General features: G+C 34.9%; 2 protein-coding genes across 7 annotated transcripts in view; one reads left to right on the plus strand and one right to left on the minus strand.

The window, feature by feature from the left end:
* Nucleotides 1-15,380, minus strand: part of DCK (deoxycytidine kinase) — a 120,496-nt gene that overhangs the window by 82,317 nt on the left and 22,799 nt on the right. The window contains exon 7 of one of the 6 annotated variants that reach the window (XM_060148050.1): nucleotides 1,006-1,663. The exons of 4 other annotated variants lie outside the window; for them this stretch is intronic. In XM_060148050.1, coding sequence (XP_060004033.1) covers nucleotides 1,640-1,663 — 24 coding nt within the window. In that variant the 3' untranslated portion in view covers nucleotides 1,006-1,639. Of the gene's footprint in view, nucleotides 1-1,005; nucleotides 1,664-12,029; nucleotides 13,788-15,380 lie in introns of those variants that run through there. One more of the 6 variants, XM_060148049.1, reaches the window with a different exon arrangement.
* LOC132519795 (high mobility group protein B1) lies at nucleotides 9,071-10,252 on the plus strand. The gene has a single exon (XM_060148046.1). The coding sequence runs from the start codon at nucleotides 9,144-9,146 to the stop codon at nucleotides 9,789-9,791; it is 648 nt and encodes a 215-aa protein (XP_060004029.1). The 5' UTR covers nucleotides 9,071-9,143; the 3' UTR covers nucleotides 9,792-10,252.

Here is a 15,380-nt window from a genome sequence, read left to right on the forward strand (position 1 = left end):
GTCTGTTTTGTAGATAAGTTCACTTACGCCATATTTTAGATTCCACATATAAGTGATATCATATGATACTTGCCTTCCTCTTTCTGACTTACTTCACTAAGTATAATCATCTCTAGACCCATCCATGCTGCTACAAATGGCATTATTTTATTTTTTATGGCTGCGTAGTATTCCATTGTATATATGTACATCTTTTAAATTAATTTTTATTGGAGTATAGTTGATTTACAATGTTGTGATAGTTTCTGCTGTACAGCAAAGGGAATCAGTTATACATAAATCCACTTTTTTAGATTCTATTCCTCTATAGGTCATTACAGAGTATTGAATATAGTTCCCTGCATTATAGAATAGGTTCTAATTAGTTACCTATTTTATATATAGTAGTGTGTATATGTCAATCCCAATCTCCCAGTTGATGCTTCCCTGTCCCCTTTCCCCCTTGGTAACCATAAATTGGTTTTCTATATCTGTGGCTCTATTTCTTTTCTGTAAATAAGTTCATTTGTACCATGTTTTTCGATTCCACATATAAGCGATATCATATGATGTTTGTCTTTCTCCGTCTGACTTACTTCACTCAGTATGACAATCTCTAGGCCCGTCCATGTAGCTACAAATGGCATTACTTCATTCTTTTTTACTGCTGAGTAATATTCCATTGTATATACGTACCACATCTTTTTTTTTTAAACATCTTTATTGGAGTATAATTGCTTTACAATGGTGTTTCTGATTTATAACAAAGTGAATCAGTTATACATATACCTATATACCCATATCTCTTCCCTCTTGCGTCTCCCTCCCTCCCACCCTCCCTATCCCACCCCTCTAGGTGGTCACAAAGCACCAAGCTGATCTCCCTGTGCTATGCAGCTGCTTCCCACTAGCTAGCTATTTTACATTTGGTAGTGTATATATGTCCATGCCACTCTCTCACTTTGTCACAGCTTACCCTTCTCCCTCCCCGTGTCCTCAAGTCCATTCTCTAGTAGGTCTGCGTCTTTATTCCCGTCTTGCCCCTAGGTTCTTCATGACCTTTTTTTTTTTTTTTAGATTCCATATATATGTTAGCATACGGTATTTGTTTTTCTCTTTCTGACTTACTGCACTCTGCATGACAGATTCTAGATCCATCCACCTCACTAAAAATAACTCAATTTCGTTTCTTTTTATGGCTGAGTAATATTCCATTGTATATATGTGCCACATCTTCTTTATCCATTCCTCCGTTGATGGACACTTAGGTTGCTTCCATGCCCTGGCTATTGTAAATAGTGCTGCAATGAACACTGGGGTACATGTATCTTTTCAAATTATGGTTTTCTCTGCATATATGCCCAGCAGTGGGATTGCTGGATCATATGGCAACTCTATTTTTAGTTTTTTGAGGAACCTCCCTACTGTTTTCCAAGTGGCTGCAGCAATTTACTTTCCCACCAACAGTGTAGGAGGCTTCCCTTTTCTCCACACCCTCTCCAGCATTTGTTGTTTGTAGACTTTTTAATGATGGCCATTCTGAACGGTAGGAGGTAGTACCTCATTGTAGTTTTGATTTGCATTTCTCTAATAATCAGCAATGTTGATCATCTTTTCATGCGCCTGTTGGCCATCTGTAGGTCTTTGGAGAAATGTCTATTTAGGTCTTCTGCCCATTCTTCGACTGGGTTGAAAAAACATAGCCTTTTAATCTCATCTACTTACCAAGAGAATGAAGTTCTCTTGGTGTTAGAAATATCAAGCATCAAAATCTCCTGAGAGTTCTCCATAACAAATATTTATTAATTTTATAATCTGAAAATAAAACTACTTTATTTCAAAGAACATTTACATTCAGAAATGAAAAATCACAATTTTCTGAAACATTAGTGGAGATATCAAAAATGTTTATATTCAGCGCCACTCAAAAAGTAAAAGCACAGAAAATAAAAATAAAGGAAAATGCTAAGAACTTAACACAATTTAATCTCCTTTATCACTTCAAACTTCCTCAAGGGGAAGAGTGACTCCTAACAACTTAGATGTTCTTTCATCAGTCCCTGGCATGCAGTAGGAGATCAATAAATATTTGCTGAATGAATAAATTTAATATTAAATGAAAACCTTCTCCCAAGAATCTCAACCACCATTCCAATCCCACTCACCAGAGGTAACAACAATGAAGTTTGGTGAATCTCTCTCTCCACACACCATAGCTATTTCCACTCAAAAAATACAGTGATTATTCTACTATAGTTCCATTTTATTCACTCTTTTTTTTTAACAACTGCACAAACTTACCAATTTTCCAGATGCTTTCAGCAACCAAGATATTGAATGTAAGGAAATAAAAGTACTAATAGTAATGGCTAACATGCATTGAGCATGGTTCTAAGTGCTTTATATATACTACACATTAAAATTGCACAACTTTATAAGTAGGTACTATTACTTATGGCCCTCTTACAAAGAAATTTTAAAATATTACTTTCCCAAGATTATAATGACTTGCCTAACGTTAGACAATAAGTGGCAGGGCCAGGATTTGAAGCCAGCAGTCTGTCTTGGGAACCTGTGTTCTTAATCATACTGCCTCTGTGATGTTAAAAATACTAAAGATAAATTCTTACTTAACAACAGCTGACTGTGGTATATACCGAATGTAAACATAATAGGACACAATGTTTGGGTTTGTTTGGGTTTTTTTAACTATACCAGAACCTTGTACTGAGGATTGCCTTCAAAGCAACCATACCAATAGGTTATGTGTTGTTTAGAGTCTGCCGTTAGTCATAAACATTTGCATTAGCAAAAAACGTATGAATTTCCTTCACATATATTTCATAAACTGAACAAGAAATCTAAGTGCCTTATTGTTACCTTCTTTTATGGCCAAAAGCAGCTTTTTTCAAGTTTTACTATCCATTTTGTTCATTAGACTCGCCAGTAAATGATTTACGGTCATTAAAAAAAAAAAAAAAACAACTATATCCAGTCACACACACAAAAAGAACCTGAATCACATTTAAACAGTTATATAACTCAGATTCTAAACTCAGATCCAAGAGTGTTTTGAATAATGGCAGAATCTTTGGAATAAACGTATAGTCTCTCAAGGTAACTATTCTGAAAAGGACAATATTCAATTGTCTATTTAAGGTCAGTCTGTTAAAAATTAGTTATCATACTTAACTGGTTACTAATCTAGCAACCAGTTCATGTCAACCATCAGCAAAATAATAACTTATGCCCATACCGTCTATTCTGTCCCCAAGGCAGGAATTTGATAACTAGTATTCTAAGCTCTGTACAACATATCAAAATAGTGTTGCTGAGCCAAGTGAAGCATAAATTGTTTTATAACATTAGCCAATTTCCTAATTTACTCTTCTAATATAAAATGATTCCACTCTAGCTGACAGTAACAGCAAGGACAAAATGGCAGCTTTAGAAGATGCCTTATCTTTGAATGAATCTTATTAGTTTAAGCAAGGGATAATGGTAAAAACAGTGCATACACACACATATAAATATATTCAATATCACCAAAATACCACCACCATTTTGAAGTGATGCCAAGTAACATTAAAAGGTGATATGTTTCAGAAGATGGGTCAATCGAAAATCAGGTTTCACCTAACTCTGTTACTGAATCACTTTCTAGATCATGGTTTTGTTAAGTAAAACTTCCTTCTTGGAAAAATAAGCATCTGTCTGAGCTCCATGCAGTTCCACAGAACAGTAAAAATAACTGTTAAGTTTCTTTGTATACATAATTGCTAAGTAAATGGGAAACAGTCTTGCAAGATAATCCTTAACAAACAGTCTAATGAGTGAACATTAGAAAATTAAGTTTCCTGGCAACCTGTTAGGCATAATTATCTAACCAATCACTATCCCATAAAAAAACAATTGGTATTATTCAATCTAATACTTATTAGAGAAGCCCCTGGGAGTTGGGTACCAGACTTTCTTATAGTAAAATAATTCTAAAAGTATTGCCTTTTTGATTGCCTGTATTTATTCTGACAGCTCATTTTCTTCCCTCCCCAACATCTGTACACATAAAATCTCACTCAATAAAGTTTTTATTAATCAATTAATGCTTTTGCTCTGGCAATGAAAAAGACCTCTCATCAGCTCCTATCTTTTCCCAACCACTCATCATCAAAATTATGATGCTTGGATTAGAGGCAGAGCAGAGGAAAGAACCAAGTATATAATGACCTCATGTGGCAAAGGGCTACAATTACTGATTTCACTATAAAATAATCATGGACTTAAACTACTTTTGTTATCGGATTTTTATTTTCAAATTGCTATTTTAAATGGGCATGAAATACTAGACAGAGTTAGGGACGGAAAGAAAAATGACCCTAGATATAAAGAGCAGAAGGAAAACTAGAGTCGCTACTCACTAAAATAAAATGAAACCCCACTCTAGAGAGCCAAAATATCTGGGTTTTGTTTCAGCTTTAGTCTTTGTGGGATCTTGAGAAATCCCTCAGCCTCTCACATCTGTAAAACGGTAATAAATTTTGTCTACCACAGAGTCTAAGTTACAATGGTTAAGAAAGGATTTTAATATCTGATATTTAATGATTCTTTTATTCTATTTATGGTACTTGTTATTTTACACCTAAAATATTTTTAAGGTAATCATAAAAACATAAACCAAAAACTAAAGTACTGTTACCTAGTTTGACTTCTAATTGTCACCTTTTATATTCTAGTACAATGGACATTGATCTGTGTAGTACTTATTTTATTCTAGGCACAGAACTAAAATTAAATGAATTCAAAGAGTAGCCATATTGATAATAATCTTCTTTGAGGATGGTCTTAATTCTTAAAAGAAACACTTTGATATTTATCAATTCAAAATCTGCCAAAACAGAACTTGGTGTTAATTTTTTGTGAAATCTTTGAACCAAACCCAAATCTTCATTCATACAAAATATTCTGAGAACATCAATATCACATTAAGAATTTATACCTCATTAAACATACAATTACAGAGCTGCAGACACAGTAATTTTTTAAAAGGTGGGGGAAAGGGAGTATGTAAAACAGAATCAAATTCAAATTACATACCTGTCCCTCACTTTATGTCTTTTATTACTGAAAAAAAAGCTGTCACTAAGTAAAAAGCTTTAAGTGAAATATCTTCCATTAATTCTAATGGGGCACATTATATTATATCCTAAGATACCAAAAATGTATCGATTGAATAATAACAAGTTTACAAGAAATACACAATATAGACTGTGCATAAAATATATTGTAAACAAGGTTTACTGTACTTGCCAAGAAAGAAAATTTGATAATCAGTGATGGTTGGTGGAGGAGAGGAATAAAGAAATCATTCTTTGGAAGGTGAGTTCTGCTTTCTGTACCATTTTCCCCCACCAATCTTCCACCCTTTTGGGGACTAATGGTTATCTGGCATTCAAACTCCACTTAAAATTAAGTTATAACACAAAAAAACACCTTTAGGAAACTTCAAAACACATGGAAATGGCATCTACATATAACAGACGAGAGTCCTAAAAGATATAACTTTTTCATTCCTCTCATTTCACATACTTATGGCAAAGCAAAATTACCTGATGTACAGTTCAAGTGTGTTCAAAATGATAATCTCTGTGTAGTATCAAGTAAATTATTATGTTTTTGTCTGAGCTGGAAATGTTTAAATATTGTTCTTTATTGCATACTTGTTTAGTATATTTTAGCGAAGGAAGAGTCTTTATACCCAAGGAGAAAAAAAAAAGGTGATTGTCTCAACAATGATATAATCATTTAAAAGATGTTATGGTAGAAAGTTATTACTGAACAGTTCTTATGGGGGAAGACTGTATTTAAACATTTTTGGCATTACTAATCTCAGTACTAATAAATTTTATAATTAATAAAAACATTCCAAGGCACTACACAGAATAAGGAAAAAAATGAATTATATCAAACCTGCCTTCATTTTTCAATATTCTACTCTCTAACTGAAGATGAGGAAAAACGATTTCATTATACAAATAAATTCTTAAAAGGAGAAAAAGCTTATTAGGATAACCTCAAAAAGCACCCAAAGTGTTACTAAACCTAAGTAGCTCATACCTCTAGGAAATGCAAAATTACCCAACTTCAAGACTTAATATGAAGCTACAGTAGGGACTTCACTGTCAGTCCAGTGGTTAAGACTCCACGCTTCCACTGCAGGGGACACAGGTTTGATCCCTGGTGGGGGAACTAAGATCCCGCATGACGCGTGTCGCAGCCAAAAATAAAATAAAAAATAAAACAGAATAGAGAGCCTAGAAATAAAGCCACATAATTATAGTCAACTGATCTTTAACAAAGGAGTGAAGGCAATTCAGTTAAAGCTAGTCTTTCAGCAAATGGCGCTGACAACTGGACCTCCACATGCAAAAAAATGAATCTAGATGCAAGATCGTACACCCTTCATAAAAACTAACTCAAAATAGATCATAGATCTAAAAATAAAATGTATTAATTATAAAATTCCTAGAGGATAACATAGGAGAAAACCTAGATGACCTTGGATACAGCGATGACGTTTCAGATACAACACAAGGTATGGGGCTTCCCAGGTGGTGCAGTGGTTAAGAATCTGTCTGCCAATGCAGGGGACATGGGTTCGAGCCCTGGTCCGGGAAGATCCCACATGCTGCGGAGTAACTAAGCCCATGTGCCACAACTACTGAGTCTGCGCTCTAGAGCCCGCAAGCCACAACTACTGAGCCCACATGCCACAACTATTGAAGCCCACACACCTAGAACCCGTGCTTAGGAACAAGAGAAGCCACCGCAACAAGAAGCCCACACACGGCAACGAAGAGTAGCCCCTACTCGCTGCAACTAGAGAAAGCCTGCACGCAGCAACAAAGACCTAACGCAGCCAAAAATAAATTAATTAATTGAATCAAAAAACAAAACAAAACAAAAGGTATGATCCATGAAAGAAAACATTGATAAGCTGGACTTCATTAAAATTAAAAACTTCTCGCAAAAGACAATGTCAAGAAAATAAGATAAACCATAGATAGGAGAAATATTTGCAAAAGACATATTTGATAAAGGACTATTACCTAAAACATACAAAGAACTCTTAAGCCTTAGTATTAAGAAAATGAACCCAATTAAAAAAAGACAAAAGACTTTAACGGACACCTCACCAAAGAAGATACACAGATGGAAAGACAGTTAACATCATGTCATTAGGGAATTGCAAATTAAAATAAGATACAACATACCTATTAGAATGGCCAAAATCCAAACCACTGACAACAAATGCTGGCAAGGATGTAGAGCAATAAGAACTCTCAGTCATTGCTGGTGGAAAGGCAAAATGATACAACCATTTTGGTAGACAGTTTGGCAATTTCTCACAAACCTAAACAAACTCTTACCATATGATCCAGCAATTGCACTCCCTGGAATTTACTCAAATGAACTGAAAACTTACGTCCTCATAAAAACTTGTACACCGATGTTTAAAGTAGTTTTATTCATAACTGCCAAAACTTGGAAGCAACCAAGATGTCCCTCGGTAGGTGAGAGGATAAACTATGGTACATCCAGACAACAGAATATTTTTCAGTGCTAAAAAGTAATGAACTATCAAGCCATGAGAAAACATGGAGGAAATTAACTGCAACTTACTAAGTGAAAGAAGCCACTGAAAAGGCTCCCTACTGAATGATTCCAACTCTACGACATTCTGAAAAAAGGCAAAATTATGGAGACAATAAAAAGATGAGTGATTGCCAGAGTTTAGGGGAGAGGGATGACCAGACACAGAGGATTTTCAGGGCAGGGAAGCTATTTTGTATGATACCACAATGGTGGTTACATGTCATTATTCATTTGTCAAAACCCACAGAAGATACAAGACTGCATAAACCCTAATGCAAACTATGGACTTTGAGTGGTAATGATGTGCCAATGTGGGTTCATTGATTATAACAGATATACCACTCTGTTGGGGGATGCTGATATTGGAGGAGGCTGTGCAAGTATGGGGGCAGAGAGTATATGGGAACTCTGTACTTTCCACTCAATTCTCCTGTGAACCTAAAACTGTTCTAAAAAATGAAAATAGGGGCTTCCCTGGTGGCGCAGTGGTTGGGAGTCCGCTTGCCAATGCAGGGGACACGGGTTCGAGCCCTGGGCTGGGAGGATCCCACATGCTGCGGAGCAACTAGGCCCGTGAGCCACAATTACTGAGCCTGTGCGTCTGGAGCCTGTGCTCCACAACAAGAGAGGCCGCGATAGTGAGAGGCCCGCGCACCGCGATGAAGAGTGGCCCCCGCTTGCCACAACTAGAGAAAGCCCTCGCACAGAAGCGAAGACCGAACACAGCAAAAATAAATAAATTAAAAAAAAAAATTTTTTTTTAAAAATGAAAATAAAAACTATTAAAAATAAGTTCTGTAGTTTAGTTAACAGTAGTATACCAAGTCAATTGCCTAGTCATGATAATACACTATTGTTAAGTAAAATGTTACCATGGGTGTACACAGGAACTCTAATAATTTTGCAACTTATGTGAATCTAAAATTATTTCCCCCCAAAAGAATTTTTTTCAAAGGAAAGAGGTAGGAGCTTCCCTGGTGGCGCAGTGGTTGAGAATCCGCCTGCCAGTGCAGGGGACACGGGTTCAAGCCCTGGTCCGGGAAGATCCCACACGCCACGGAGCAACTAAGCCCGTGTACCGCAACTACTCAGCCTGCACTCTAGAGCCCGCGAGCCACAACTACTGAAGCCCGTGGACCTAGAGCTCGTGCTCCGCAACAAGAGAAGCCACCACAATGAGAAGCCCGCGCACCGCAACGAAGAGTAGCCCCCACTCGCCGCAACTAGAGAAAGCCTGCACGCAGCAAGGAAGACCAACGCAGCCAAAAAATAAATAAATAAAATAAAATAAAATAAATAAATAAAGGAAAGAGGTAAGATTTTTCAAATGAGGAAGGCTATTATCTACCAGGATTTGTAAATACTTTAAGCAACTTATCTAGCATTTTTCTGTAGGTAATGAGATTTATACCTCTGTAAAAAACACTTTGGGATAGAGACAGCGCCAGGGCAAGTGAGAGCCGGACGGGCACTGGGCGACTCTGTGCCTCGCGGAGGAAAAATAATTAAGCATGGGCAAAGGAGATCCTAAGAAGCCGAGAGGCAAAATGTCATCATATGCATTCTTTGTGCAAACTTGCCGGGAGGAGCACAAGAAGAAGCACCCAGATGCTTCTGTCAACTTCTCAGAGTTTTCTAAGAAGTGCTCAGAGAGGTGGAAGACCATGTCTGCTAAAGAGAAAGGAAAGTTTGAAGACATGGCAAAGGCGGACAAGGCCCGTTATGAAAGAGAAATGAAAACTTATATCCCTCCTAAAGGGGAGACAAAAAAGAAGTTCAAGGATCCCAATGCACCCAAGAGGCCTCCTTCGGCCTTTTTCTTGTTTTGTTCTGAGTATCGTCCAAAAATCAAAGGAGAACATCCTGGCCTATCCATTGGTGATGTTGCAAAGAAACTGGGAGAGATGTGGAATAACACTGCTGCAGATGACAAGCAGCCTTATGAGAAGAAGGCTGCTAAACTGAAGGAAAAGTACGAAAAGGATATTGCTGCATACCGAGCTAAAGGGAAGCCTGATGCAGCAAAAAAGGGTGTCGTCAAGGCTGAAAAAAGCAAGAAAAAGAAGGAAGAGGAGGAAGATGAGGAAGATGAAGAGGATGAGGAGGAGGAGGAGGATGAAGAGGATGAAGAGGAAGAAGAAGATGATGATGATGAATAAGTTGGTTCTAGCGCAGTTTTTTTTTTTCTTGTCTATAAAGCATTTAACCCCCCTGTACACAACTCACTCCTTTTAAAGAAAAAAATTGAAATGTAAGGCTGTGTAAGATTTGTTTTTAAACTGTACAGTGTCTTTTTTTGTATAGTTAACACACTACCGAATGTGTCTTTAGATAGCCCTGTCCTGGTGGTATTTTCAATAGCCACTAACCTTGCCTGGTACAGTATGGGGGTTGTAAATTGGCATGGAAATTTAAAGCAGGTTCTTGTTGGTGCACAGCACAAATTAGTTATATATGGGGATGGTAGTTTTTTCATCTTCAGTTGTCTCTGATGCAGCTTATACGAAATAATTGTTGTTCTGTTAACTGAATACCACTCTGTAGTTGCAAAAAAAAGAAAAGTTGCAGCTGTTTTGTTGACATTCTGAATGCTTCTAAGTAAATACAATTTTTTTTATTAGTATTGTTGTCCTTTTCATAGGTCTGAAAATTTTCTTCCTAAGGGGAAGCTAGTCTTTTGCTTTTGCCCATTTTGGATCACACGAATTATTACAGTGTTTATCTTTCGTATAGTTAGCTGATAAAAAGCTTTTGTGTACACACCCTGCATACTCATGATGAGGGTAATAAAAGTTTAATTGAGACAGTTTTCATCCATAACTGAAACTCAAATCTTGATCGGTTGATATCAGATTTCACATAGCCCAGGTTCATTTACAAAGTGAAGAGTAACCAATCTACTCACAGCACGGGATTATTAGAATCAAACATTTTGAAAGTCTGTCCTTGAAGGACTAATAGAAAAGTATGTTCTGATCTTTACATGAGGACTCTACATCCTTTAACTCCCATTACCATGTAATGGCAGTTATATTTGCAGTTCCCACGTTTAAGACTGAGAATGTATCCCCAAAAGCGTGAGCTTAAAATACAAGACTGCCATATTACGTTTTTTTTTGTTGTTGATAATTAGTCCCAACAAAGGCTCTGGAGAAAAAGTGCTGGCTGTAAATGTCTTCTCCTATTTATCTAAATATGGATTGTTTAGGAAACTTGAGATCCTCCATTAAAGGTATTTTTAATGGGCCAACTTTTAAAATTGTATACCACATTTTAAATTGGGTATATTTTCCTATATTATGGTTTGCCCCTTTATAAATGAAGTAGACATGAGGGAGGAAGACAAGCTTTGTATTTCAGTGTGAATTACCTGATTTATTTGAATTTGATTTTTCTCTACAAAACTCAAGCTCATTCATCAGGGTCATATGTTTATCTGCTTAACAGTTTAGGGAACAATTTGGCAATTTTGTGGTTTTTGAGATTATCGTTCTCTTAAAGTGCCAGTGTTTTAAAATAGCGTTCTTGTAATTTTACATGCTTTTGTGATGGAGTGCTGTTTTGTTATATAATTTTGACTTGGATTCTTTCCATTTGCATTTGTTTTATGTAATTTCAGGAGGAATACTGAACATCTGAGTCCTGGATGATACTAATAAACTAATAATTGCAGAGGTTTTAAAAAAAAAAAAAAAAAAAACACTTCGGGACTTCTTGTCTTTTAAAATATAACAGACCTGATTCCTAGGGGCTTGGTAAACACTGCCCTAAGTTTCAGGCATAAAAGATGAGAAAACTCTGAATGAAGGGATAAATCTTGTACAATTAATCACCTTCTTAGAAGAGTAAACTATAAAAAGTAGTACATATACTTTGAAGAAAGATGATCTGATAGGGGAGACAGGATTCAAGAGATAATGCAGACCACTAGGCTCAATACCCTTGTGCTCACCCAGTGGTACAGCTTTTATTTTAAGTCATAACAAATAATAATTTTTTAAGCTTCTTTTCAATTTTACAGATTTAAAAAGTCATTAAGCTAAACATTTTTAAAGGTTATGGAAAATCTCTGAAATATGTCTCCACTTAAAATAGACTCAATGTTAATTTATATAAGCCACTGTCAATCTTTATATATTCATAATTTTCTCCAAAAGTAGAATAAATTTTAATTCTAAAAGAGATGCAATCATTTCAATGAGTGTAGCTCCATTAGAGTTCATGATATTTTTACTTATTTATTAAGCAAATATTTAATTTAGTAACAAATTCATTTACATCAAACAAAAACAATCTATACAATATCATGAGACAATTTAAATATTTATGGTAATTACAGATTTGAAACAGTCTCTTTTTCAAAGATCAGTGCATCTAAACTGTTTAACTCACTAAATTATCATCTTTGAATATTAAGAAACCAAAAATAAGAAATGATATTTTAAAAAGGAAAATGATAGTTTCAAAGTAAAAGTAACTCTTCCTCTCATTAAAAGCCACAGAATTTTTCTAAAATGTCAAGTAGAAAGGTTAAATACAAAGAAAACACACTGCACACTGCACACCTTAACTACACAAAGTTGAAAGAAATCTATACGTACAGACCTAAATCTATACATACAGACCTAAAATGAACCCATGCAGATTTTTAAAATTACAACTATTTTACCCCTTGCCTTCTTTATTAATATATGTATTTACTAACATATAATCAACAAAAAATGATAATGCTTTCAAGATATATAACATAAAGCAAGATCATTTTTATCAGTAATTTCTCTTAAAGGAGGGGGAAAAATACTTCAGGTATAATCCAACAGAGAAGCAAAGCAAATTATGAAGTGAAAAGTGATGATGATGTTCTCAAAGTAGAAATGTGTGACTTTTATTTACTTTTAAATAAAACTTTAAATAGTAGGCTGCCTAATTAATCGAGACAGTAGGGGAAGTAGGAGGCAGGAAATAAGAGCTGGGACTAACTAAACAGACTTAACTGCTAAGAAGAAAATCTACCTTGTCTTCAGTTTCCCTTTTGACAGCTCACCAAGTATAAAGAAAGACTACTCATTCCCAGTATAGCATCAATAAAAAATAAAATGGAAAAATGTATCCCTCACTAACATTTTACCTATAAAAATGGGAAGAAATTAAGGAAAACTATAATTCCACCTCAAATGACTTAAAGACAATCATAGATTAAGCCAATCTTTTAACTATAGTAGTAATACTCCATTCTAAAAGAATGGTCTGAGAAGGGAAAAAGCAGGTAGCTATTTAAGTTCCAAATAAATTCAACCTTTCTATTCATGTAATAATCTTCAGTTATCTTTTAAGTATAGAAACATTTTCTCTTTAATCCTACAAAATCCCATGCAAAAGATGAAGACTCACTCATACCACAGATGTAGAAACAAAGGCAGGAAAAAGATTAAATGATTTATAAGTTATGCCATTACAAACCGGGAACAAAGTCTAACCTGCTTCTCTACAAATGTATTATAGACACATTAATAAATCAGTGAAGTAATTAAATACTAAACCTGGTCTTATCTTCCACATAAATTAAGGCAGAAGGGAAGGCACCTGATCAAAAGTATTTAAAATAAAACCTCATCATACTTTTTCTAGGGATTCCTTAAATTCCACTTTTCAATTTTTAAAAGGTACACTAATTTACACAGGACACATTACCATTTACTATGTAACATTAAAGTCTGTAGTTAAGAAATTGGTCAGTGAGATGAGAAGCACCAGAAAAAAAAAAAAAAAGTCAACCGGCTGAGGAGGATGATAGAGGAGAAAGACAGAAGGAGGCTGGGTCCTTTATGATGCAGCTTAGCCACTATAATGATTCTGGAACCATCCACCCCCAGACTTCTTGTTGTAAGGGATACTTAAATGTCTTTCTTTTTTAAAAGCCCCAAAAACGAAAAGAAGAAAAAAAAAAAGGAAAAAAGAAAAACTAGCTATAAACTTTTATATAGGATTCATTAAAAAAATTTTTTTCTTGGAACAAAAATAGTTAAAAACTTGGGTTTAGAAGAGAGACTTGTATGAATATGGACCTATGAAGATACACAAAGCTGAAGTATGTGTAATCATTTGGCTGCCTGCAGTCTTCAGCAAGATCACAAAGTGCTCAAAAATTCTTTTACCTGAGGGGAGGAAAAAAATATTAATATAATTCCTTGGCTAATTTGAGATATCTAATATTCATTTTCAATTAAAAGTATCTACACAGTTGAAGACCTCAACTGTATAAGTAACTCTATCACAAAGCCATATCATTTAGTTTCAAAAGAAATATTAACAAATACTTCAGTATTAGAAGATGAATGACCTAAAATGTCATCACAGGAGTCATTAAATTTACATCTAAGATTGATACAGTTCTATAATAGCCATAACACTAATTTTGTTATCTCTTTATAATACCATAGACTACTGACATGTGCAGCTTTAGTACTGATAACATTAATAATTGCAACGGTTTAATAAGTCTAAAGGTCCTGATTATGTATGTAACCTATGTAACAAATTTATAATTTTTCTGAAGCACAAATCTGAATCATATATACACACTGTAATATTAGTATGTGAGGAAAGGTCATATAAGTAGTGAATGAACTTAGCCAACTGGCCAACGTCACAATTCAAGATACTGCTCTCTACGTATTCTAGGCTGCAGAGTAATTCTGAATAGACAAAGATTACCACCTTGCAAAAATACCTGAAAAAGAAAGCAAACTTCTAGTAAAACTAATTAAACCAAAAATAAATAATAATATGAAATGGTGATTATTAATCAAAATACAGAAGTGTTAGATAAAATTAAAAAGTGGTTTTACAGATTCATCTAGTTAAAATGATGGCTGGCTAACTTAATTTTATTTATTTTGTTTTAACAGTATCACAAATGAATTCTGTACTAGGTTTTTTAACATCATTAAATTAGTATGAAGAGGTCACTTGAATTTTCCAGATATGCTTTTCTTTATATCACGGGAAAAACAACTATATGCTACAGTAGTTATCTATAAATGGTGAGATTTTCAAAATTCTTGAGATACATCCCTTATAAATGTTAAATACCTATTATAGTAAACAGCAGACATTTTGTGACAGGAAAAAAGAAAAATAAGAGTTCTCTCAAAACTAAACAAACAACAAAAAAATGTGGCTTCTTCTTTAGCTCTTAGATCACTAAGTTAATTAACATGGATATAAGGATATTTGTTATACAAATCCCATTACTATTCTCTCTCAAGTGTTCACCAATAGGTTCTCTGCCAGTCCCTTTATGAATATGAGCACCACTCACTTTATAGAATATAGTCAACTTCCAAATAGATGGAGGATAGATCAACTCTGATTAGGACAATGACTCAATGATTAGGCAGTGCCATGTTATCACTGACAAGGTCCCAAATAGAACTCAAAACTAAAAATCTTTAATCTCAAGACTCTAGTTAGTAGAAAAATGGATGAGATCCATATCCTACAGCTTCAAACATCTTCCAAACTGAATTTAGTTGAAAAAGATTAATTTCACAAATAGTTTATTATTATCTAAAGATTGGTGGTATAGGGAAGAGGGGAAGAAAAGGGAACAAAGCAGAGGAGTGAGCAAGAACTTTTGTTAACGTGGTTACCCCTATAATACAGATAAAGAAACTAAAGGATAAAGAAGGTCCTCATTTTAGCTAAGGCTACAAAGCTAGAAGTTGAAGTTAAGATGAGAATCTAAA

The sequence above is a fragment of the Lagenorhynchus albirostris genome, chromosome 4 (genome assembly GCF_949774975.1).
Source record: "Lagenorhynchus albirostris chromosome 4, mLagAlb1.1, whole genome shotgun sequence".
NCBI lineage: Eukaryota > Metazoa > Chordata > Mammalia > Artiodactyla > Delphinidae > Lagenorhynchus > Lagenorhynchus albirostris.

Coding starts and splice junctions, on each gene's coding strand:
- LOC132519795 (XM_060148046.1), top strand. CDS start 9,144: ATGGGCAAAGGAGATCCTAAGAAGCCGAGAGGCAAAATGTCATCATAT.